We start from the raw sequence: 23,873 nt of genomic DNA on the forward strand, positions 1-23,873 counted from the left end.
ATTGATTTTTAATCAAGTTGATACGTGTGATAATAAAATAAAATGAGATAGCGTATCAAAATGCCAAAATATGCAAAGTTCATTTGAAATTCTCAATAAAGTTTAATACTCTAGTAATCCTTTGTTCTACCTTTTTTCTGTGGAAATTCTAGTGTGACTAATATGAACGTGCTGTAATTGTTTTCTGAACAACTAGTGTTGTAGGTGTTCACCAAACATATATTAACCATAATGTCTTGGTTAAATACGTTAAAAGTATTTTTTACTCCGGATAAAAATCCCAATAAAGTTATTGAAGTAAAATCGGAAAAATATTCTAATCGTAATGTCCACTGTCGTCATGACCCGATTATTTTGTATGGAGTAGATAGTAATAATGTCAGTGAAATTGTCTTGCATTTGTCGCGCGCTGAGAGCTTAACTACTTCTTACAGGTCTGGCTTTATTTAAATTAGTAGAATTTAACATATTTATAACCATATGGTTCAATAGTTTATACAGAGGATCGAGTATAGAAGATTCAGAAATAAGATTTTGTATACTTAAAGACAAATTACCAGAAATTCTCAGTATATCCAAGGATGTAAGTATATTATATCAATGGAATAACTATTAAATTATCCACCAAAATGATATTGTTTGTGTAGTGTTATTGTTTGTCCGTGATACAAAATTTATGTGATACTCTTGTTGAACACCCAACATGGAATGTTGCTCATCTGGTCGTAAGATTGGCAATGATGGACATTTTATCCAACCCAAATGTTGTGATGTAAGTTTTTTACCTACAACTGTTGAACTATCATCTTAACATGAATACATTGTAACTGTCTTATTTAAAATGTTATCAGGTACTTAAATACACCAGATATTGAAAGTGGTATATCATCATTACAATTAGCCATTTATGACAATTCGTTAGTTGTTGTTAAAGCATTAATTGCTTTAGACGTTTCACTGGAGCACTTGGATAATGAAGCCAATTCAGTTTTTCACTATGCTGCTAAATCTAGTAGTGATATAATTTTGGTTAAGTCATGAGTGTATTTTTACATAAATGAATAGTAAATCACTTAAAAATATTATAGGTTTTATCTAAAGTGAGCACCAAATGCTTAAACCATCGTAACATAAATGGATTTACTCCCCTTCACTTAGCATGTCAAGCGGACAAACCAGAATGCGTTAAAGAATTGTTAGTTTGTGGGGCCGATGTTAATATACCGGCTGGAATCCCTGTAACTAATGTATCCGAAAACAAATTACCTGGAATTGTTAAAGAATATCTTCAGGATAATCATAAAAAATTATTTGTTGAAGTAAGGACAAATTATTATCTGTAAGTACATTAAAACATTGAATAAAGGTTAACAGAATCAACTTGTTAGACTTACATATAAGTTCTATTTCGGTTTTAATTGGTAATGTTACAGATTAGGATTAGGCTTAGGTACTGAACGTTACATTTTTATTGTTTTATTAAGAGAATGTTAGCGCTATATTTGTTTTCTCTCAGACCCATATATATAAAATAGATTTATTATATATAAACCACTTTCACCTAAAATTGTTTTTTTATGATATTTAAGTAATCCTAAAAAAAAAATCACCTATTACAAAAATGTTAGAGAATAATATTTTTGAGGGAATGAAATAATATCAGTTTTATATTTTATTATTATTTAACTTGTATTCGTATTTCAAAATAAAAAAATTTAAATTTAAATTATGTTTAAATTGTTTTATTACGATATTTAGACAAATTGATTATCGTTTTTTGATGGGTGATTTTACTCTAAAATTGCTCAAAAACATAAAAAAAAAATGATTCCGCGTAAATGCGTTTTTTCTATGTTGTGCGTGGGCCAGAGAGAGAAAACAAACAATGAGCTGAAATCTTTAACTTTAATTGTATTAGCCATAATTGTAAAATTCTATATGTTCAATTATCATTTTATTTATAAAAACTAGGTAGGTACTATCTAAATACACACATTAATTTTTATATCCTAATTAAGAGAACGCCACACCCGCATGTGTTGTCTTCGTCTTACAAGTGCGTAACATACCAAATTTACACACAGTAGATCACGTTTAGATCCGTTAGTTTAAAAATTAGAGTGAATTGACAATTTACCTATTAAGAAACTTTATGGTAAGAACATTATATGTGTTCGTATGTTAGTTTCTTACAATATTAAATTTTTTATCAAGTTATATATTATATAATATAGCATAAATTAAAAATGCTCATAACTGACTTAAAAACCGAGAAATCTTAAAAAACCAACATACGAACACAGATAAGTTTCCTACAATTAAGTTTCTTTATAGGTCGATTCACTCTAATTTTTAAACTAGCAGAGCTAAATGTGCTCTGCTCAGCATAAATTTGTTATGTTTTGCACGTGAAGGCGGAGACAACACATGCAGGTGTGACGTCCTCTTAATAACTATCTTAATTTTTTTTTTTTTTTTTAAATTTAAATTTTATTTTATTTTACTAGTAAATATAAATATGGTTTTAACTGTATTGATTGGTTTTTTTAGGATATGAAATTTGGTGGTACTCCTTTACATTGGTCAAGTTCTCGTGAAGTAATTGACAGTTTAATTTCCAATAATTGTGATATGAATGCATTGAATTTTGACAACCGCACTGCTCTTCACATAATGGTAATATTATTATATAATTTTTAGGTATATTGTATTATTTTATAGTATTGATTGTATTTATAATTTAAATAGTCATATAGATTATGTTAAACTATTTTTGTTTAAGGTTTTGAGAAATAGATTTGATTGTGTTATGGGACTTCTATGCAATGGAGCTAATGTAAATATACCTGACCAAGAAGGTAATACACCACTTCATTTGGCAGTCAAAAGCAATTTGGTTCCAGTAATTCATGCTCTTATAGCATTTGAAGCTGATGTCGATTATATGTGTGTACTTTTTAAATTTAATATTTATAGATTAAACACATTTTTATGCATCTTTGAAATGTAAAGAATACTTCATTTATGTTTAAAAAAATATATACAATTGTTTTTAATTTTTTTTTTAGTAATAATAAAGGATTATCATCACGACATATTGCTGCTACCAACAATGGTCCAGATAAAATTTCTGATAAAATTGTTTATATCTTGCATGCAGTTGGTGCAAAACGGTGTCAAAATATTTTATTGGAAACTATATGTACAAATGGATGTGCTTGGAATAAAGAATTCAATGGTTTACCTCCTCAAAGACCTGTATCAATGCCAGTACGTATAAACTAGGGGTCTTTATTTCATATGTATTTAAAAACACAAATATATGTGCTTTCTATGGAAACAATGTTAAAGTGTGTGTAATTAAAATACATGTACCAGTGTACCCATTTCAGTCTGTAGACTATTTTAAGTCTTTGTACCAAGGCTGGGCATTAACATTTTAACATTTTAACTTTTTTTTTTTATATTTTTATTTTACATAAACAATCTATACTATTTTTAGCACAATAAGTTTATATGATAAGAGAAAAATAAAAACATGAATTTTTTTGAATAAGCAGCCACCCATTAGTATCTCTTGGCTAATGATAATTATTTTTTTTTTTAATTATTTATTATTTTTTTTTTTATTTTCTCAGAGACGTTAGACATTAAAGTTTTGTAAAAGGTCACGGCACCACTTTCTTTTTAATCTGCGGTTAGGATTCCGTGGGAGTGTGAGGATGGACAGATTTTTTATGAGAGGGTTTGGATGGGTTTGAAGTCGTTTATAGAAACGTGTGTAGAAAATGTGTGCTTCTGCTTCTATTGTTCTCATATGGAGATCGTTATGAAGTGCTAGGTTAGAGACATAGGGTGGAGCATTAGACAACCGTCGGAGCGCTATATTTTGGAATGTTTGAATTCTATTAGTGTTCGATTTTTTAGCCGCGCCCCATAATTGAAGTCCATAGGTCCATATTGGCTTGAGTAGAGATTTGTAGATTAATAGTTCGGTGTTAAGGGAGGACCACTTATTTCTAATTAACAGTGGTCTGAGATATGCATGCGATTATTTAAGGTTAGCCTTTTGGATTGAAAGTGGTTTTTCCACGTCAGTCTTTTGTCTAGGGTTAGCCCTAAGTATCTGACCGTGTTGGATGTGGGAATTGGTACATTGTTAAGGATTATGTTTGAGCATATTCCTTGTTTGAGGAACAAACTGATTTATTTTGGTTTATTTGGACACGCCTCTTTGCATACCATTCAGACAAGTGATTGAGATGCATTTGTAAGTTTTATGATGCAATTACAGATCCGCGTTGATGGATAAAATTATTTTGTCGTCGGCATAATCAGCTACGATAGTTTGTTGCATGGTGGGTTGATCGGTTACGTAAATGTTAAAGAGAAAGGGGGAGAGTATGCCACCTTGTGGTACACCAGCTTTTATTGGTGTGATTCCCGATGTCGACGAGTTATATTGGACTTGAAAGTGTCTGTCAGTTAAATAAGATTTAATTAATAGAAATAATGAAGAGGGGAGAAATTTTTTAAGTGATAAACCACTTGATACTCCAATATCATACAGACCAACTTTTAACTTAACTGGTTAATTTTAGCTTTTCATTAACTTAACTGTTAACTTCCTAAATTCCTTTTTTATAACGTGAAATTAACGAATTCATTTTTCATTTTAAGAAATAATTTAAGTTAAGTTAGTTTATTTTGTTTTTAATTTAATTATCTTTCACTATTTCAGTCTATTTTGTTTTCATGTCAAAAAAAATTTACCGTGAATTGTTTAAAGTTAAAAATGTATATCATTCTATACACTTATATGGAAATACTGTGCAAAGTATAAACACTATAGTCTATAATTTAGTTTTAGGTTGGAACAAAATTAAATATGTTAGCATTGTATACAAAAATAACCTAACTTAATAAAAACATTTAAATACACACTGTGTTGGCCTGGCACACCAAAGGCACATGGATCAGTTTTTGAAGTGGCCCCATAATTAAATACAAAATTTATTTGACATTTTTGTGAAAATATGCTCGCCAAATTTTTTCCTTTAAAAATACATTTATTCAAATTCTGATTTTTAGAATTTTTAAGTATACCTAAAGACGATATATTCAAATTCCTACTATTAAAGAGTGTCCTGTGGCTATACAAACTTCTATTTTTCAAATGAGAATTTCCTTTTTTACTGCAAATTATTTAGCAGATGATGTTTTTGTAAATGTAGATGTATCTAAATCAAAATTCTAATAAACTTTCATAGGTAAATCGTAAATGTCCAATCTTCATCATTGTTTTATATTATATATATAGGTATAAGTAAACGTATAGTATTATAAATAATACATATTTTTGCATGCAACATTTTCATGATCACTGAATTCAACAGCGGATCCACTGCAGGGTCGTATACTCGGATGAGCGGGGCCCATTGTTTTTAAGGAGAAGTATAAAACCTAACTTAACTTGCAGTAGCGCAATTAATCCAAAAAAACTTCTTATACTTATTACTTGACACTAATTGTACTATTATAGTGCCCTGCTCTCACTATAATAGGCAAGCATCTGTGACCTGTAAAGAAAAAATGTGTACGGTTAAAAATATCGATACCTAAATACTTTACGGGGTCCTTACTCCCTATATAGACGAGGCACACGGCACATGCCAAGCAAATAAAAAAATGTATGAGACCCTAAAAAAAAACAGAGGGGCCCCGGCCGCATTTGCGGCCTAGCAGCCATGGCCAGGCCGACACTGAAAACACATAATATAGCTTTTTTAAATACTAAATTAGTTCTTATTTTACAGGTTAGATGTATTGTGACAGCAATGGAAGAGCTCATGGATGAGAGAATAGATGTTAACAAGAATCATAGAGGTGGCAGAGTTTTATGCCTCGATGGTGGCGGGATTAGAGGATTGGTGTTGATATCTGTCTTACTTCATATAGAAAATGCCACTAAAGTTCCTATTATTCATTGTTTTGATTGGTTATCTGGCACAAGTACTGGTGGAATTTTAGCTTTGGGACTTGCATGTGGTAATTACATTTTAATATAATTATAGTTTATAAACCATTTTGTTTTGTTAATTGTGTGAAGTTAAAATATGATGTGCATATAAGTTGTAAATAATCTGGTCTTTTTTTTATAATTTTTAAAAAATGTTTTGCTTTTTTTGATTCAAATTGTTGGACTTGTTATTAAACAAAAAAATAATAGATATATATTTTTATTTGTGGTGTACTAGATAGACCATTTGTAGTTTACTATGTTAGCTATAAAGAAACATGTGATCTACACGTTAACTTTTGTACATTATAATAGTACTAATGCCCTTATTTATAAATTACATTTTAGGTAAATCATTGCACGAGTGTTTGTGTTTATATTTTAGACTTAAACAACTCGTGTTTCAAGGTAGTAAACCTTACCAAAGTGAGGTATTGGAAAATATGCTACAAGAAACATTGGGCGCAAATACGTATATGAGTGATATAAAGCATCCTAAGTAAGTGATTTTTTTTGATTTTTTTTTACTTATTTTGTAGTTGTTGAATGTTTTTGCTAATGGCCACTGTTGCCAATTTATTTTTAGATGAAAAAAGAGATGTTTAATGATTTAATTGTATTTATGAATATTATTATTTTCTTTGGACTATCTTTCAGGATCTTAGTCACAGGTTTGTTAGCAGACAGAAAACCTGTGGACTTACACATTTTTCGTAATTATACATCACCAAGTGACATGATTAATGTAGATCATCCTTGTGATTACCCACCTCCACCACCACCTCATGAACAGTTAGCATGGAAAGCAGCGAGAGCAAGTGGTGCAGCACCTTCATATTTTAGGTAATTATTTGTTTATAAAGTTCTATTGTGGTTCAAGAGAAAAAATTAAATAAGTTCAATAACATTTATCACTATTTTGAATTATTTGAATTTGACTAAATTATATTTATTGATTCATACATAAATTTTAACTTTTTGAATATACAATTCTATATTATTTATCGTTTTAAAAAATATAATTTATAACTACCTATACATTTTAAACTAACTGAAGCTGTTATTTTTTAATGTTATCATATTATACACTATGCCAATGGCTAATGGCAAATGCATAGTATGTGTTCAATAATTTATACAATATTGTAATTCATAGAGCAGTAATATTTTTTTATTATTCTCATATAATTTTTATATGAAACTGTTATACTAACTGACAATTTGAAATATTTTAGAATGTTTGGTCGTTTTTTGGATGGAGGATTGATTTCAAACAACCCAACTTTGGATACATTAACCGAAATTGAGGAATATAATTTAGCTTTATACAAAACAAACAGGGCTAATGAAATGCATGATCCAAGCCTTGTAGTTTCTGTTGGAACTGGATGCATACCCGTGACTGAGGTAAATAATGTTTGTGGTTTTAATTGATATTGTCATTTTATTATTATGAAATTTTTAATAATATTAGTATGTTATATTGTTTTGTTTATTTTCATTGTAATAATATAATTTGAATACAAACAATAATATTCTAATCACAGTATTTGATGTTTGATTTAGGTGAAGAATTTAGACATTTTCAAACCGAGTAGTGTGAGTGATAGTTTGCGTTTGGTGTTTGGATTTTCAGCGTTAGGTCTGTTGCTCATTGACCAGGCGACCCAGTCTGACGGTCGTGTTGTAGACAGAGCAAGGTCATTGTGTTACAAAACAAAAACTGAGTTCTTCAGGTGATAATTTTTTTGTTTGCACACATTAATATTCCTGAACATTTGAACATTGATTTTTGATATTTAGGTTTTGCCCACAACTATCAGAAGATATAGCTATGGACGAAAAAGATGATGTGAAACTAGTCAAGATTCTTTGGGAAACTAAAGTTGATATGGTGAAAAACAATAGTAAAGTTTGTAAACTGGCACAATTATTGAAATAATTTTGATGTACTTATTATATTTAAGACATTGTATCGTTTATAATTGTTTTATCTTTTTTATTTTTTAATATTACACTTTGTAGTTTATATAATTTAATATATTGCTTTAATATTCATAGAAATATAATATATCTATCTATTTCTAAATATTTAAATTTATTATAACAGTGCATATTATTATTATTTATTATAAACTAAAGGAATACATCATTACACTTGTGCTTTTTCTTAAATACTATGGTAACACTAGTATACATTGTTAAATGACAATAATATAATATAATATTATGTGTGCATGTATGTATATTATACTGTTTATAATATTTGTATAAGGTTGGGATTGCTTATTTTTAAATGTTAAAACCCTCTTTTAAATTTTTTATCTGCTTGACAAAAATTCAATACAATTCTATTTGTAATAGTGATAATAGTAAATAAAATATTATAAATAACAAAAATGTCAAGGCAGTATCACATTATTTTGGCGCAAATTTAATAATTCTTCATTTATTTAATAAACAGTGTGTTGAAATTACTATTGGACACTGTAATTGTCTTATTATAATATATACGCTGGTCTATATTCGAAAAGACAAATAGTTATAAATTATTTAAAAATATTTGTATTAATTTTTTTTTTAAAATCTATTTCTTAAGGTCTTATTAACAGTTAACACACTGTTTTGTATAATATTCCCGTCTATGTTCTATACCAAATACCGATCAACTTTAATAATGGTTTTATGAATTAGAACTATAGGTAGGTACCTATCTGGATAAAGTCCACTTGCTGTGAACATTGTATTTATACCACTTTTAACACCCTTCTGAATTTACGGTACATACTCTTTTTTTTCTTTTAATTGTATCTCTTTTAGATACATCATTATCGTCACATAATATGTAGATGAGTGTGTTTTTCTTGTAATAAACTATAGTTGACATTTGACACGTATCTCATAAGCGGAAATCGGAGCATAATTTATCTTTTAAATAATGACAGTTGGTTGCCGTTCACATCGCGCTCCGAGGAAAACAATGATTTTTTTCTGTTGAAATATTTATCAATATTGCTAAGAAGATATTCTATACAGTATACCTTTGTACATAATCATAGTACTTTTCTACGTTTTGACTGCAGTACCTATTTACTATTTATAAAAATAGATAAAATTAAAATTATTCTTTATTCATTTTTAGTGCATGGGCTTGAAATATAATCCACCCTCCCCCGATTTCCACCAATGAATTCTATCTAAATTCTCATCTGCAACACGCTGAACATAATCGACAGAACATAAATTATATGGTATTATAACAATAACATAATATTATAAGGCACCTACGTTTGTGGACAGAACGTCGTGTATCCGAATACACGCACACGTTTGAAATGATAGTAATAATAATAATAATTATAATAATAGAAATCAAACAAAACCACGGTGTACAGCTTGAGCAAGAGTGGTTGTTTTCAAACGCATGTTTCTCGGTCGACGACGTCAACGGTGTCGACCGAGGACTGTTGTCAGGAGGCGATCGTCGAACACGACCTGGTGGTGTTCTCGGTGGCCGGTTCGGGTTCGTCGTAGTGTTTGTATTCCGGTTCCCTCCGGCAGTAGACGCACGCTAGCACAGCGAAGACGACGCCGGCCAGGCCCAGGCCCACCACCGGCAGCCCGTAAGACTTGAGCACCTTGAACGACGGCCACTTCGTCTGGCACTCTAGGTCGGCCTCGTCCACGCCGGATGGGCAGTTGCGGTGGCCGTCGCACCATAGCGTGGGGCTGATGCACGCCTCCAGCTCGGGACAGCCGTACGCGCAACCCGAACCGCGGTGCAGGCCGCCGCCGGACTGGTTGCGCATGGACGGCGATGTCGTCTGCACGCGTTTGGACGGCTTGGACACCTCCAGCCACTTGAACGCCATGGAACCGGCGTCCTGGGCCACGAACTCCACCATGAAGCTGGGATTCTGTTGGTCGTCGGGCACGAAGACGGTCCACTCGTCCGAAAACATATACAGCGTGTCTCGGCGGCCGTCACGCGCCTCCGCCGGGCACACGTTGCCGACCAACCGGACGTCCGGTCGGACCGCGTACAGCAGTATCCGGTTCCTAGTCCGGCACGGGGCCGCCGCGGACGCGTTGACTGGCAAGAAGCGGCCCCACGTCTGCACGAACATGCTATGGCCTGGCCGGGCCTCCAGTAGCCACGGCACATCGCGGCAGTGCAGGTCTTCTCGCGCTTCCGGCGGATACGCGAGCTCGATCTCGCCGCCGGAACCACGGACCCACTGCTTGCGCGGGCACGCCGGCCACCGGAGCACGCGAACGTGAGCGCTGAAGTACGTGTTTACGAAATCGTCGGTGACGCCCAGCCCGGGTACATGGAAATGGATTTCCACGCGATCCGATGACGTGTCGAACGTCACCTGTGACGTGCCCAACGCGGCTTCCGTGAAGTTTTGGCAGAAGCAACCACGCTCCACGCGAACCGTCCGCCAGAACACTTCGCGCACCGCCAGCCTGGGTCCGCCATCGTCGGGTGGGCAAGCGTACTTTCCGGTCACCGTCCTGGCAATGGGCTGTGGTGCGTGTTCACGCGACCCGAACGAGGCGTTACGCACCACGATTTGCAACCGGTAACCAGGTTCCGCTTGTAGTCGGTACACGCAGTCCAGGCTCTTGGCACCACCCCTGCCATACAAGAATACGTTTCGTGGTTCCGCCAGGTCCATCGACTCGCGCACCCTGTAGTCCATGACGCACGCGTCACCATCGGTCTCGCGGTCGTACGCACCGCTGTCCACGAACTCGTAGTGCAGCCGGAACCCAAACGGTTCCAGCACTGTGCCCAGTACCGAGTGCACCTGCAGTATGACGCTGGGTGACTTTGACAGGTAGCTCTCGTCCAGCGTGCACGGCCGCTTGGGTCGTGTGACGTTCAGCGGCGCGGAAGATGACGCGTCAGTGGTGGCAATGTGTTCACAGAGCCTGGGCGTGTCGCAGTGGTCTCCCAACAGCGTGCCGGCGCCGTCCCATATCCGGAGCCGGGTCGGACACGGCTTGAACGTGAGGAAATGGCCGGTGCTCCGATGGCCGTAGCTCTCAAAGTACATCCACACCCTATCGTCGGGCAGCCCCTGGAACCTGTACGTGCACGTGCTGTTCGGCGGTACCGCGTGTCGGGGGCTGACCAGCACGCCGCGCCGTGACTTGGGCGTGGCCGATGCGTTGACGGTGAACTCGCACGCTGGCCCCTTGACGTAATCCAGCGAGTCCGAGTCGACGAACGCTATGCGAACGTCCAGCTCGAAGCTCCGGAGACGGGACACTGGCGGTGGCCACGAGAAAGTGGCCGGCGAGTTGTGCACCCACGACTTGAACACGACCAGCATGGCGGGCCCACTGGCCACCACTCGGGGCAGCGCCGGGCCGCCGCAATACCGCAACAGCACAGGGTCATCTTCGGACGGCCCGTCGTGAAACACCAGCCGGTCCTCGTTCTCACTGCACATGTCGTTGACGCGTATGATGGCCGTCCCGTTGCCGGTGCCCATGGCCGCCCCTTGCTGCCCCCTATTGCCACCGCCGGACCTGTGCGACTGTTGTACCGCGCTGCCCCGGCCCTGGGTCACTGACACCATGGCGTGCTTGCACTTGGGCACCACCTTCTGCCGGACCGTGTACCGGCACGTCACGTTCCGCGGGTACATGCCCGGGTAGTTGGGCGACTGCAGCGAGCATCTCTTCCGGTAGCACTCGTAGAAGTTTCGGCTGCAGTGCGTGCCGGGCACCAGCTCGCCGCGCTCTTTGGGCTCAGCCGCCGTGCCCAGCCTCACCGACGCCTGCCGGTTGTCCAGGAACTTGAACCGCAGCCCGAACGCGAACGGAAGCGTCGTGTACAGCCCGCTGACAGGTATCCGCAGCGTGAGCGTCACCGTGCCCGCCTCGCTGTAGTACACGGCTGGCGCTGTGCCGTCCGTCGGCCCGTAACCGCACCACGACCCGCCCACGTAAGGCCGGCCGAGTTCGAGTATTTGCATTTCGCCGCTGATGCACTCGCCCAGGTACAGCGTGCCCAGCCGGAATTCTTCGAAAATCAGCTGAAATCACACAGAAACGACCGTGGTTTTAATACAAACAATACTATGCTTACATATTTTTTTTCAAACAAAACGGCGGGATAAACATAATACGATGAATATGATCACAATGTTATTAATTAGTATTGATTAGTATCGAATCGGTGGTTGCCACTGGTAGTAGATATAACGGAAAAGACAATAATATAGTTTATTATATAAAATATACCTAAAGGGTGATCTATTCAACGTATGACACCCATTTTTTTTAGAAATTACTATGTTGGTTTTGAAAATATTTCACTTACACAATATTTTTGAGTCGTAACAAAACAACATTTTCAGAAAAATATTATATTATTTTAAACATTTTGAGTGTTTTACTTTTTTAATGACAACATACATTTTTAATTTCGTATTCCTAAACTGAATATTATCCGAGTATTTCGGACAAGTATAGGTATACCTACCTATAATTATTATCAGTTGTAACTTATAAGTATTTAAAGTTCAATTTAGTGAATTAGTGGACCAATTGTATAGGTTATTTTATATTTATAGATACTATACTACTATATTATGTATTACATACCGAATTTTGTCAATGCTTTGTCTATGTTATATAAATTGGGGATGGGTTCACGAATCTTTTAAACTTTTCGAAAGACCAAACTTCGAGTCAGGGCCGGCGTTACGTAATATTTATGAGGTGTCAATGAAATTAAAATATCCTAAAAGCGTTTTCATGCCACGCTTAAAATATCATGTTTTTTTCTATACAATTCCATAATATTATATCAATTTTGATTTTAAATCAGTATCATAGAACAATAACTATTGCTTATAAGTTATAAAAATAAGTATTATTATTTATTACGTAAAAACCTACCGACTTCAGTTTTTGTTGGAAATTCAATTTCACTATAAAAGGGTCAACTATTTACTATTTTAGCAAGACTAAAGTATTTTACTTTGATTACGATTACCACCATGCATTTTTATTTCATGTTTACGACGATAGTAAATAGTTTAACAAATATTTAATTTATATTACTTTAAATAAACAAATATAGAGATGTGTATTATTTTTCCCAAATAGACATAGTCGCAATTTGGGGGGAGGGGGGCTTGGGTGTGCTTAGCACTCCCAAATTTTTTCATGTTAATTTACATCTTAATAGTCATTATGTGTAAAGAAAAACAGTTTTTATTATGTTATTTTTTATTTATATTTATAAATAATATTATTATTTAAAAAACTAATCAAGTGTGATATTCTGATGAAACGTTTGTGTATGTGGAGTGTAGACGGGTAATACGTAAGACGTGTAATATAAACATAAAATCATAGTGGAAATTTTAAATTTGGATTATTTGTAAATACCGTAGCGGTGTCGATAACACCCGTACGTAGAACGTCGAATTCGGCGAAAACTCATCGCTGGACACATTTTGCAGTGTGACAAAATATATTACTCAGAATACTCGGAATATTGTTTCTATGGACAAACCCCAATCCACTATTGCCACTGTTATAATTTTATCATTGGTTATGGTAGTAAATAATTCTATTTATACTAGTGACCAACGTTTTCGAATTGCCATTTGCTTGCAGGTATTTATCGTCTACATAAGTGCACACTGCCACCCAGCTGCATTCATTAACAATTAACCGCTCGAATGGACAACAGTGATCGTGTGAATTCGTAAGTTTATTTGAAAGAACCATTTGGATTATTTTATTTTATTAGTAAGTTAGTCATAAACTTTTACTCATAACAAAACGTTTTCAATATTTGAAAAGTATAAATATAACAAGAAAAACGACCAATTGTGAAGCTAATGGAGAAATATCTGCCACTGCCAGTAAGTAAAAACCTATAAAATCTCTAAACTACAATTCAAGTTTGCACTGTCATCTGTCTCAGTGGTATTAGCAAAATTATTTTACACTCTTAACATTGTTTTCATGTTCACACTTCCAATCAGTTCAGCTACTTTTGAAAGATCCTTTTCAGCCTTAAGAAAAATTAAAACTTGGTTTAAGGTATCAATGGGTCCAGTGATGTAGTCGTAATTTTTTTACTGAGTATACGTTTTAATGTGCTTGATATGTAAGCGTGGGGGCTTCTCCCCTCCCCCCCCCCCAACCACTATATATACTACGCTGTTACTTATGATATATTTATAATTACATACACTTTACTACTACCTTACCGCAATTGAGTCTCTATAGTTTACAATCATACTCCTAAAATATATGATTATACATTTAAATTGTTTATGATTACCTATGTTAATTTCTTAACCCCCCTATCCCCACTTCTTTTTAAGTCAAAAAACCTAAATATTTATTAATATTTATAGTCTTAAATGTATACTCGGTAGTATATAAATTAGGTATCACAACTTTGAATGATTAAAAATCAATGAAAACATCATTTTTTTTAGATCAATTGTTATATTTATGTAATTATTGTGTGACACAGTGTATGTACATAAAATAATATTTTTTGACAAAATTATTTTCAGTAATGCATGTGACCGTGAATCTCAGCGTCGGCTATCGTTATCGATAAGCTTATAATTTTAGACGTATAATATATATATATATAATAAATAGAAATCCATGCAATGAAGTTAAAAATAGATGTGTAAAATGTAAAAATAATAACAGTTCCTAATGAACATGATAATAAGGAAATATGTTTGGTATTATTGATTATTCGTTAATACCAGTGGTGTTTTGGTAAAAAAACTGGAGGGTATACGCGGAAGAATTTTTGACAATGACTATCGTGTATTTATGTGTATGGGATCAAAACATATCAGATTTTATCACTTAAAACGACGCTCGCTTCGCTCGCGAATATTCAAGTTTTTTTTAGATCTCATGTTCACGAGTATAAGCTTTTATATCAAAAAAAAATGTATATTAATTTTATACCATATGTCCATATTGTTTCTTGATTTATCTAAGTATTTAAAGTTTCTATGGAAAATTCAATAATTGCCCGATTTTAAAGGCAAAAAATATTAATATAATTGTAAAATAAAAGCATAATCATGTAATAGTCAAATAGGTAACTGCAAAAAATATAAAATATAAAACTTTAACAGAACCTATACATAATAATAAGGAATAAAAAATATCATTTTTTTTTTCAAACTAGTTTTATTTGAAAGTGTATTAGGCTTATATATAAAAAAAATTGTATTAGTGAGTGGAAAAAGTTTAACAAAATTTAATAGTATTTTAATAAAAAATAATAAAAATAACTTTCTTTTTTTAAATGGGTAACAATTAACAAATAAAATATGATGCTTATATAGTAGGTACTTAACATTAAATCAAAACTTGAACACTAATTAATTTACAAAATTTGCCATAGACTCTTTTTGACAACTTTGCCCTCACCTTTGTCTGTGTTATTTTTTGCTATTTTGGTCCTAGTGTCTTCTGCACACCTATGATTGAATAGCCAACTTTTCACATAATCTTCAGGATTCCAATCACTTAGAGGAGGTCCATTTATGTTTATGAACATTAAATTAGAAATATTATTTATGGTTAACCGTGAACGAAGATCCGTACAAATGTTATTCATAACACTGAATCCTCTTTCACATTCTGCGGTTGAACACGGAAATGTTTTAAGAAAAAGCCAAAAATATTGGCAAATTGAGTAAAAAAAAAACTAAGTAGATTTTGAATTCTAATTTTTAAATTGAGTAAATAAAAATTTTTTTGAATAAATTAAATAAAAAAGGAACAGTCATGTAAAGTAAAGTACCTACAGCCATGTACATTCAAGTAAAAAAATATGTGTTTTGTTTATGTTAGTTAAAGTTAATTAATATTAATTAATTAAATTAACAATAAAAAAAAATAATAATTTTGATGTAACTTGTATATTATACTACTATAGTAGTACAGTAGGATCTAGGACATTTCAGCACAGCCGTTTCGGCACGGCTATTTCGGCGCGAGGAAATTTCAGCGCCGCAGGTATTAATATACAATTTAAAAAATACAAAATAAATAATATTACCTATATCATTATTCCAATATTTCAATTTTAAAAAATACAAATAAATATATTATTCCAATATTACAATTTTAAAAAATACAAATAAATATATTATTCCAATATTACAATTTTAAAAAATACAAATAAATATAATGTTGATAATATAATGTTAGATACAATTTAAAAAATACAAAATAAATAATATTACCTATATCATTATTCCACCGACTATTCGACTATGACTGACTTACAAACTACAGTTAATACTCTACACGTCTACGGTCGATTCGTCGCTTTATCTTAACTGCTGGTACCTACCTTTATCTTACCTATTTAATCGGTTTTTACGTTACACAATAACAGCTATATTTGACTGGATTGTACTATTGACGATTACGGTTATTTTTAATAATTTTATTTTTAAAAAAAAATATTACGAAAACATTTAAGACTAGGTAGGTATAGTTAGGTTAGCCGCGCCGAAATTTCCTCGCGCCGAAATGCCCAGCGCCGATTTGTCTTCGCGCCGAAAGAGCCGTGCCGAAATGGCCATGCCGAAATGTCCGATTCCCAGTACAGTAGATACTACTTTGTCTCAAATAATTGAAACGTGAAGTGATTTTTATTAACTTATTAACTTAAATTCTACCGAACGGTTTTAATTTACCAATTGTATCAGCTGAGGACTACTTGTCGTAGGTTTTGATGTGGATGCGATAGATGACAATAATTGAGATTTCTACTTCATTAGACGCCACCTAAATGGCGCACAAGTAAACGAATTAATAAAATAAAGACAATTTAAAATGTATTACCTTATTAATTTTTATAGTTACCTACCTCAACATTTTCTAAACGGATTTTTTTATTTTTATTTGTTGAAAAATAAGAAAATAAAGTGTTTTTTTCTTTTGAGTGTGTAGAATCCATATTTTCAACACTTAACACTTCACTTCACAAGTCACAAAAAAAAAAATATTACAAGAAACAAAATGTAAAATAAATAATAACGGAAGACGAGCAATGCTGCAGGACGTCAGCTCTCGGAATAGCACTCGCCACACTATCTAGTATATTCTTGTATAGAAACATCAACGGCCGCTTGTAGATATATTATTATAATTTGATACCTAATGAATATAGCTAGATGATAATCGATAGCTATAAATAATAATCAATTATCAATTTTATTATTAACCTACCAATAACAAATTTTCTAAAAATTAACTATGCCCTATGGATTTTTTTCTGTTTATGAAGTAGGTATACGAGCGTATACGTGCGTATACGTGCGTATTGGCGTTACTTTTATAAGGTATACGCTAAATCACCAAGTTGGTTCACGGCTATACGTCGTATACCCGCGTATACCCTCCAAAACACCACTGGTTAATACTATTTATATTATTGATTTATAGCTATACAGTATACCCGTATACCTGCGTATCACAAATTATATTATAAGTATACGCATCAACCAAAAACTGGAGAAGTTGTTATACGCCGTATACCCGCGTATACGCCCCACTACACCACTGAATGGGTCAACAGAAATTAGTAGATTTGTCAATAATGTATATTGAAAAAGACTTGACCAATCAAATTGATGTAAATGAAGTGTACTTCATATTTATACATATTTATATATACATATTTTTGCTAAAACTGAAAGGATAATGATGTTAGAGTGAAGTGTAAAATTAAATTAAATTTAAAAAATAAATGTTTACATATTAGTTATTGTGCTTATTAATTAATTCTTAATTAAATAATATTATACTTTTCAAAGCATTATAGTCAATACTAAATATTTTAGGTAATTGTTGAATGGGTATTGTACGATTTCAGCTTCTGACTATCTATAACCATAATATGATAATATGACAAAAAACATAGAGGGGCTTCAGCACCCCCAGTTTTTTCATTGAAATTGTGCCCCTGCAAATGGATACATAGATTATAAAATTAAGTATTTGAATTTACGTTTTAACTAATCCAAATGGGGCGTTAAAAGGAGTTAGAAGGCGTTAAAAGGAGTTAAAAGGCGTTAAAAGCCCATATTAATATATTATGGAGAAAAAAATGTTTAAAGGTTAAAAAAAGCTTGAAAAAAAATTATTCACTTGGGAGCTAAACTAGAATGGTTCCAATATTATTTAGTTCTGATTTCACAAAAACTTCTTGAAGTTATAACTATTATAACCCACATAATGAAAATATGAAGTCCAAAATGTCATTTTTGAGTTACATTAATTAGCAAATGTTTGAAAACACTTTAACAATAAATATTTTATTAACAATAACATAAAAAGTAAATTCTGATTCGACCAAAATGTTGGGCATTAAAATACCAACATTTACAACAATTTTAATTTTCGGTATTTTAAACCCAAAAACACAATATTTGGACAAATCCAGCATTATGAAGACCATAACATTCAAATAAAGAATTAATAAAGCCACTCAGTCTTTTTTTGAAAGTACCATACAATTCAGCATGTAAAAATTTAACATTTCAAAAAATTTCTTGGGAATTAAACTAGAATAATTGTTCGAGAGATAACCGTGACTGCCCGCCAACGGCCGACCGGTGACCATTTGCAATCCGCCTATCCGAGTGCCGGGTCCAAGGAAATACGTTTATAGAAAACATTAAATAGTTACCTACACTGCACAAAATTCATTAAATTTCGGTGGTGGCGGGGACATGGCGAAAAAATGCATTAGATCAGACAATTGAGCTTAAAAGTTAAAACAGAACATATTTTTTATCGTGTTCGAAATGTTTGTGAGAGTGATATTGGTTATTACTTTTTTCGGCGTATTACGTAGTCTGCAGTAGACAATTTATAATCTGTATTATTCAAGTATTGATTTCCAACAGGCGTAAACGGTCTTGGCCCCACCAGTAGATATATTATTCTGAAAGTGGAAACTTAATTTTACTTAAATTACATTTATAAAATTTTAAATATATGATTTGATTTTAAGTTAGAACAGTTAGTAATATTATCTACTATCTAGGTACATTATTATATTGTTATATAGGTGCCTATATCTATTCATACTATTTTTGATATAATTCTATGCAGGTACCTATAAAAAACGAAAATTACATAGGCAAGTATCTATAACCTATGCACCAGGGCTTATTTATTATCGTGTTTTGTTATATTAATAATATAATATTAAATATTTTTACATTATCGAATACTACGTAGACTTGACTATTAGTCCATAACTGGTAAATTATTGCTATGACCGTCGAAAAAACAATACAAAGCTTATCACATACCTATTCCATATTCATTTTTTTAGATAAAAAAGAAACGTTTATGTTGGTTTCGCCCTTTTTGTTTTAATTTATACATATTGTGTGTTTAACCTGCACGTATAGCCTTGTTTAAATTTTTGAATTATTGAAATTATTATTCTATTATCGGATGCCACGGTGGATTTAACCATAAGTCCATAATTGATACCTATACATAATTCACGTTTGTTAAAGCCATCGAAAAAATTTCAAAACTCATAAAATACTGAAATACCTCGCTTCTATATTAATTTAACCAGATAAAAAAAAATTCACGGACTGTAACTTGTTGTAAATTAAAATATTGTAAATACTGAATACTGTCACACATTAATAATTATCGTTACACGCTTTATAATTTCGTACCTATTACCAACAACGAATTTCGAAATACAAACAAAAATAAACGTATTTATTTCTATTATTGTTTACGTAATAACATGTATATATAATATATCTCAACGACCATAATTAAATTTAATTAAAGTGACATAGGTAGGTATGATATATGAAAGTATGAAACACATAAAACAAATGTGCCAAGTGATTTATTAACACCTACTCTTGTTTTATTCCGTTCGGCATTCTATATAGGTACCCTGGGTACCTACTTATATTATTATGTTGCAGTTTATTCAATTGTTAACATTATTGGATGGACCTATGGTGTTTGACTACTTTGAGTCAAGGTTTAATAATTATGTAATTCGATGACATTTTAATAGAAAATCTTGGCTAAAACTTTACGAACATTTAAATATATATTATATAATAGGTAGCTAGGCAGGGACAGTAGGTTAAAGTCAAAATTTCCGGAATATTGTACAATAGAAATAAACAATGAGTCAAATCAAAAGATTTATAAAAGTCGCATTGTAGGTATATTTAATATTTATACATCTATTATATTTATTGAGATCGCGAGGACGAAATAATCACGGGACCCGATGAATAATAAATGTTACCTTAAATAAATAATGCGCTACAGTGAAAGCTTGCGCTGCTCTTGCAGGCTAGAAGTGGAATACGAGGCCATTAAACTTTAAAAGAAAAAAGTTGGTCAAAGTTAAATAAAAAAAAATAAATACCTTTTTGAATTATTCAGTCTGTATGGTTGTCGCAACGCAACGAATCAGCTCATAAATTTCATAATCATATGACATCTTCAAAACGTTTGGAAACGAAACTGCAGTATACAATAAAGATGATCGTTCTAAACGATAATCGGTGAAATATTCCGTCCGCGTTACGACAAAAGCCGGAGAAATATATATTAACCTGCGGCCTGGCCGAAATGTCTGTGACGATTATAATATTGAATTACCTATGTCAGTATGTGGCTATAGGTACGTAATAGTATGCAGACATGCAGTTAAATTATAAACTAGTTAATTGTAAATTTTCTATAAACGTATTTTACGTATATGTAATATAATTAGGGTTCTGAATTTGAAATTTTTCAATTAAAATATTTCAAAATTGAAAATTTCACTCTTCTTAAAATATTTCAATGAAATTATGAAAAATATTTTCTCTTCTTTTAAACGTATTTGGTTATAGATGATTAGAAATAATTTATAAATTACACACTTAGAAATAAAGAGAAACATGTTATTTTTGTTGATTTATTATTTCATATTTGTATATTCTATATGTAGTGCTGAAAAATATTCCTAGCATTATTTTGAGAGTAAAAACATTTTTTTTTATGAGTTTTAAAATATTCTTGTATGCGGACCGTCAGTGATCCAAAAGATAATGGTTTGAAATAAAGTTGAAGTCAATTTCAACCAGTAAATGAAATAATAGTGTATATTTTCAGTAATTATTAGGTGTACAAAAGTCGTATATGTGTGTGTATGTGACTGAGTGATGTGATTATGTGAAGGTGCTCTGGATTCTTTTATTTAATACTTAGATCATATTTTGTATATTGTAAAAGGTCACGATTCACGACTGTTATTAGAGTGATTTATGTCTACATAAATTGTGAATATAATATAATATAATTATAATATAGAACAATATGCATTCGTAGAGCCATGGCTCTCAACAATATGTTATGATGTTGAGTTGGTTTATGAGCTTGTAACATAAGAGTAAAAGGGCAATGTTTAAATGTGTTATATTATAGATTTGTTAAACAACTTATAAATTATATTATGTAAATATGTTACATATTTTCTTTGTTTCATACAACAAACAAACTTTTAAAAATGTTCACTTGGAATTTGACGACTATAAACTTTTAGATATAATAAACATTTTATTTTTATTTTTCATGAAAGTGAAATATTTCATGAAATTTTAAAACCCTAGCTATAAATTAAAATATAATATAATTTACACTTAAAAAGACATTGCTTCCACAGCATGTTACACCCAAAAAGATTTGAACTATCAAAAAACCTAGCAATAGAAAAGCATTGCTGTGTTAACTAGTATTCAATAATTCTAAAGTTGTCTAGTTTTTAAAATGTTTATGTAAAAAGATGCATTAGTACTTGAATGTACTTGAATTAAATCAGTGTTAGACATTAGTACCACCAAATAATCCACATAAAAAAACATTAATATTATATAATATTATATTAATATTATTTTTTATAATACCATTGCTTCAGTACTTAGTCAGTGACGTGAATTAATTCATATGATTATTATGTGTATTGTGTATGGTAGGTTTCTTACATAGAAAAAATGTTGAAAATATTATAAACAATACATGTTTCTATACGATATACCAATATAATATTTTCCCTAAAATTTGTATGGCTATAGGTATATACTATAGATAGGTACTTTCGTAAAAGTACATTTTTAGTAGGTATAGTCACAAATACATTTGTTTAACGATTGATATTTAACCTAAATACAAATTTATAAGTTAAATACCTAACTCAAACTCTATTCCTTCATCCCGAGGAAGCTATTCTGTATTTGACGATGTGTTTTTTTTTGTTTTTAAGTCGTAGAAAATCGAACGCCCGTGTATGGGCACCTGTTTTAGACGGATCTTGAGAGCGCGGGTGAGATATATATATATTATACAGTATGAATTCCGCGGAGATACTAATGGTGCAGATACAGGACTTCTGGGACATACTATATATGTATACGTATATTAGATTTGAAAACTACTATTGTATTGCGTTAGAAAGGCCATTCTGATCAAAACTTGGTTTGCTTACGTATAGAGTTTTATTTCGTTTTTCAAACTAACTTGAAGTGCTTCGGTGGAAAAAATGAAACACATTATTGTGAAACCAACTAAAAATCAATGTTCAAGTTAAATAACACGCACACACACACATACATATTATTGTGTATTATTCGTTTTTCGATCGCTTATATAGTTATATATTTCTGTTACAACTTGATTTGACAAATACATCTGGATTCATTTTGTTGGAAATTAAATTCATATTACAGCGGGCTATAAAAATCCTAAATTAAATATATTATATGTATATAAATATTGTCACTCGTATAGTCGTGTGCATACTATTCACTCGTCTCTGGCCGGGATAATTCGTCATATATTAGATTAACAAAGGTACATTTATATTATATTATTATAATCTACCAGTCGCATACACATACATTTTGTATGGGGGGGGGGGGGAGGACAAAACATTTAACACATATATTTAATACATTTTATTTCAAAACCACAAATAATTAAAGTCTACAATTTAATTTAATTTTCTTTTAGTCAATAAACTCTTCAATTACTTTTTCAGTATTAATTGCGCCAATTTGAATGTATTTAATAGTTTTTTTTTATGTTTCCTTGTAACGCTGTTATATTAAGAACTCTATTTTAAAAATTTAAAAAAAAAGTCTATGGGGGATCTGACCCCACATCTCCCATTTGTATACCCCCTGACTGGTGTAGACCCAGAAGCGTTTACAAAATTATTGCCCTAATGGCTAATATATACACTTCCTGAGCCTCGTGACCCGCTACGAATTACCTTTAATGTCATATCGGGTGATGGAAATTACACGTGATTTAACAAATGACAGATGCAATTTTTGGACGATCACATTAATAAACGCGCATGATGTAGATACCTATATACGGACAAAAACTATACCATTTTAATATTTAATACTACCTATACGAGTATTATGATAAACATTAAATATTAAAATGTACACTACACGAGTAGGTTAGGTTAGGTTAGGTACCTACAAGGTATTTGCATTTTGAAGTAAGAATAAATATCCGAGAATACAATAAGTATATAGGTAGGTACAATATTATGTAACATAATTTGTGAAAAATTGTTAATCATAAAATAAATACCTAGTGTAAAAGTTTAAAAATAATGATTTTGGCCTAACTTGGTAATATAAATATAATATAACCCCAAAAAAAGTTTTAATTTAAAAATATAAACGTGTATTAAAAAAGTTCAGAGCATAAAATATTTCTCAAAATATAAATTAATAATGTGGGCGTTGGGTGTTTACAA

The 23,873-nt window shown here is 32.5% G+C and overlaps 2 protein-coding genes across 3 annotated transcripts in view; one reads left to right on the forward strand and one right to left on the reverse strand.

Moving 5' to 3' along the window:
* The first annotated feature begins 60 nt into the window (after window positions 1–60).
* LOC132947373 (85/88 kDa calcium-independent phospholipase A2) lies at window positions 61–8,841 on the forward strand. The gene is made up of 14 exons (XM_061017643.1): window positions 61–434; window positions 493–583; window positions 648–772; window positions 852–1,029; window positions 1,089–1,319; window positions 2,551–2,676; window positions 2,783–2,946; window positions 3,069–3,270; window positions 5,817–6,048; window positions 6,368–6,518; window positions 6,677–6,862; window positions 7,255–7,426; window positions 7,586–7,755; window positions 7,823–8,841. The coding sequence occupies exons 1-14, from the start codon at window positions 232–234 to the stop codon at window positions 7,959–7,961; spliced, it is 2,370 nt and encodes a 789-aa protein (XP_060873626.1). The 5' UTR covers window positions 61–231; the 3' UTR covers window positions 7,962–8,841.
* A 61-nt stretch (window positions 8,842–8,902) lies between these two features.
* Window positions 8,903–23,873, reverse strand: part of LOC132947372 (uncharacterized) — a 30,445-nt gene continuing 15,474 nt past the window's right edge. For both annotated transcript variants that reach the window (XM_061017641.1, XM_061017642.1), the window contains one exon: window positions 8,903–12,069. In XM_061017641.1, the coding sequence (XP_060873624.1) occupies window positions 9,490–12,069 (2,580 nt within the window). In that variant the 3' untranslated portion in view covers window positions 8,903–9,489. The remainder of the gene's footprint in view (window positions 12,070–23,873) is intronic.

The sequence above is a fragment of the Metopolophium dirhodum genome, chromosome 6, assembly GCF_019925205.1.
Source record: "Metopolophium dirhodum isolate CAU chromosome 6, ASM1992520v1, whole genome shotgun sequence".
Taxonomy (NCBI): domain Eukaryota; kingdom Metazoa; phylum Arthropoda; class Insecta; order Hemiptera; family Aphididae; genus Metopolophium; species Metopolophium dirhodum.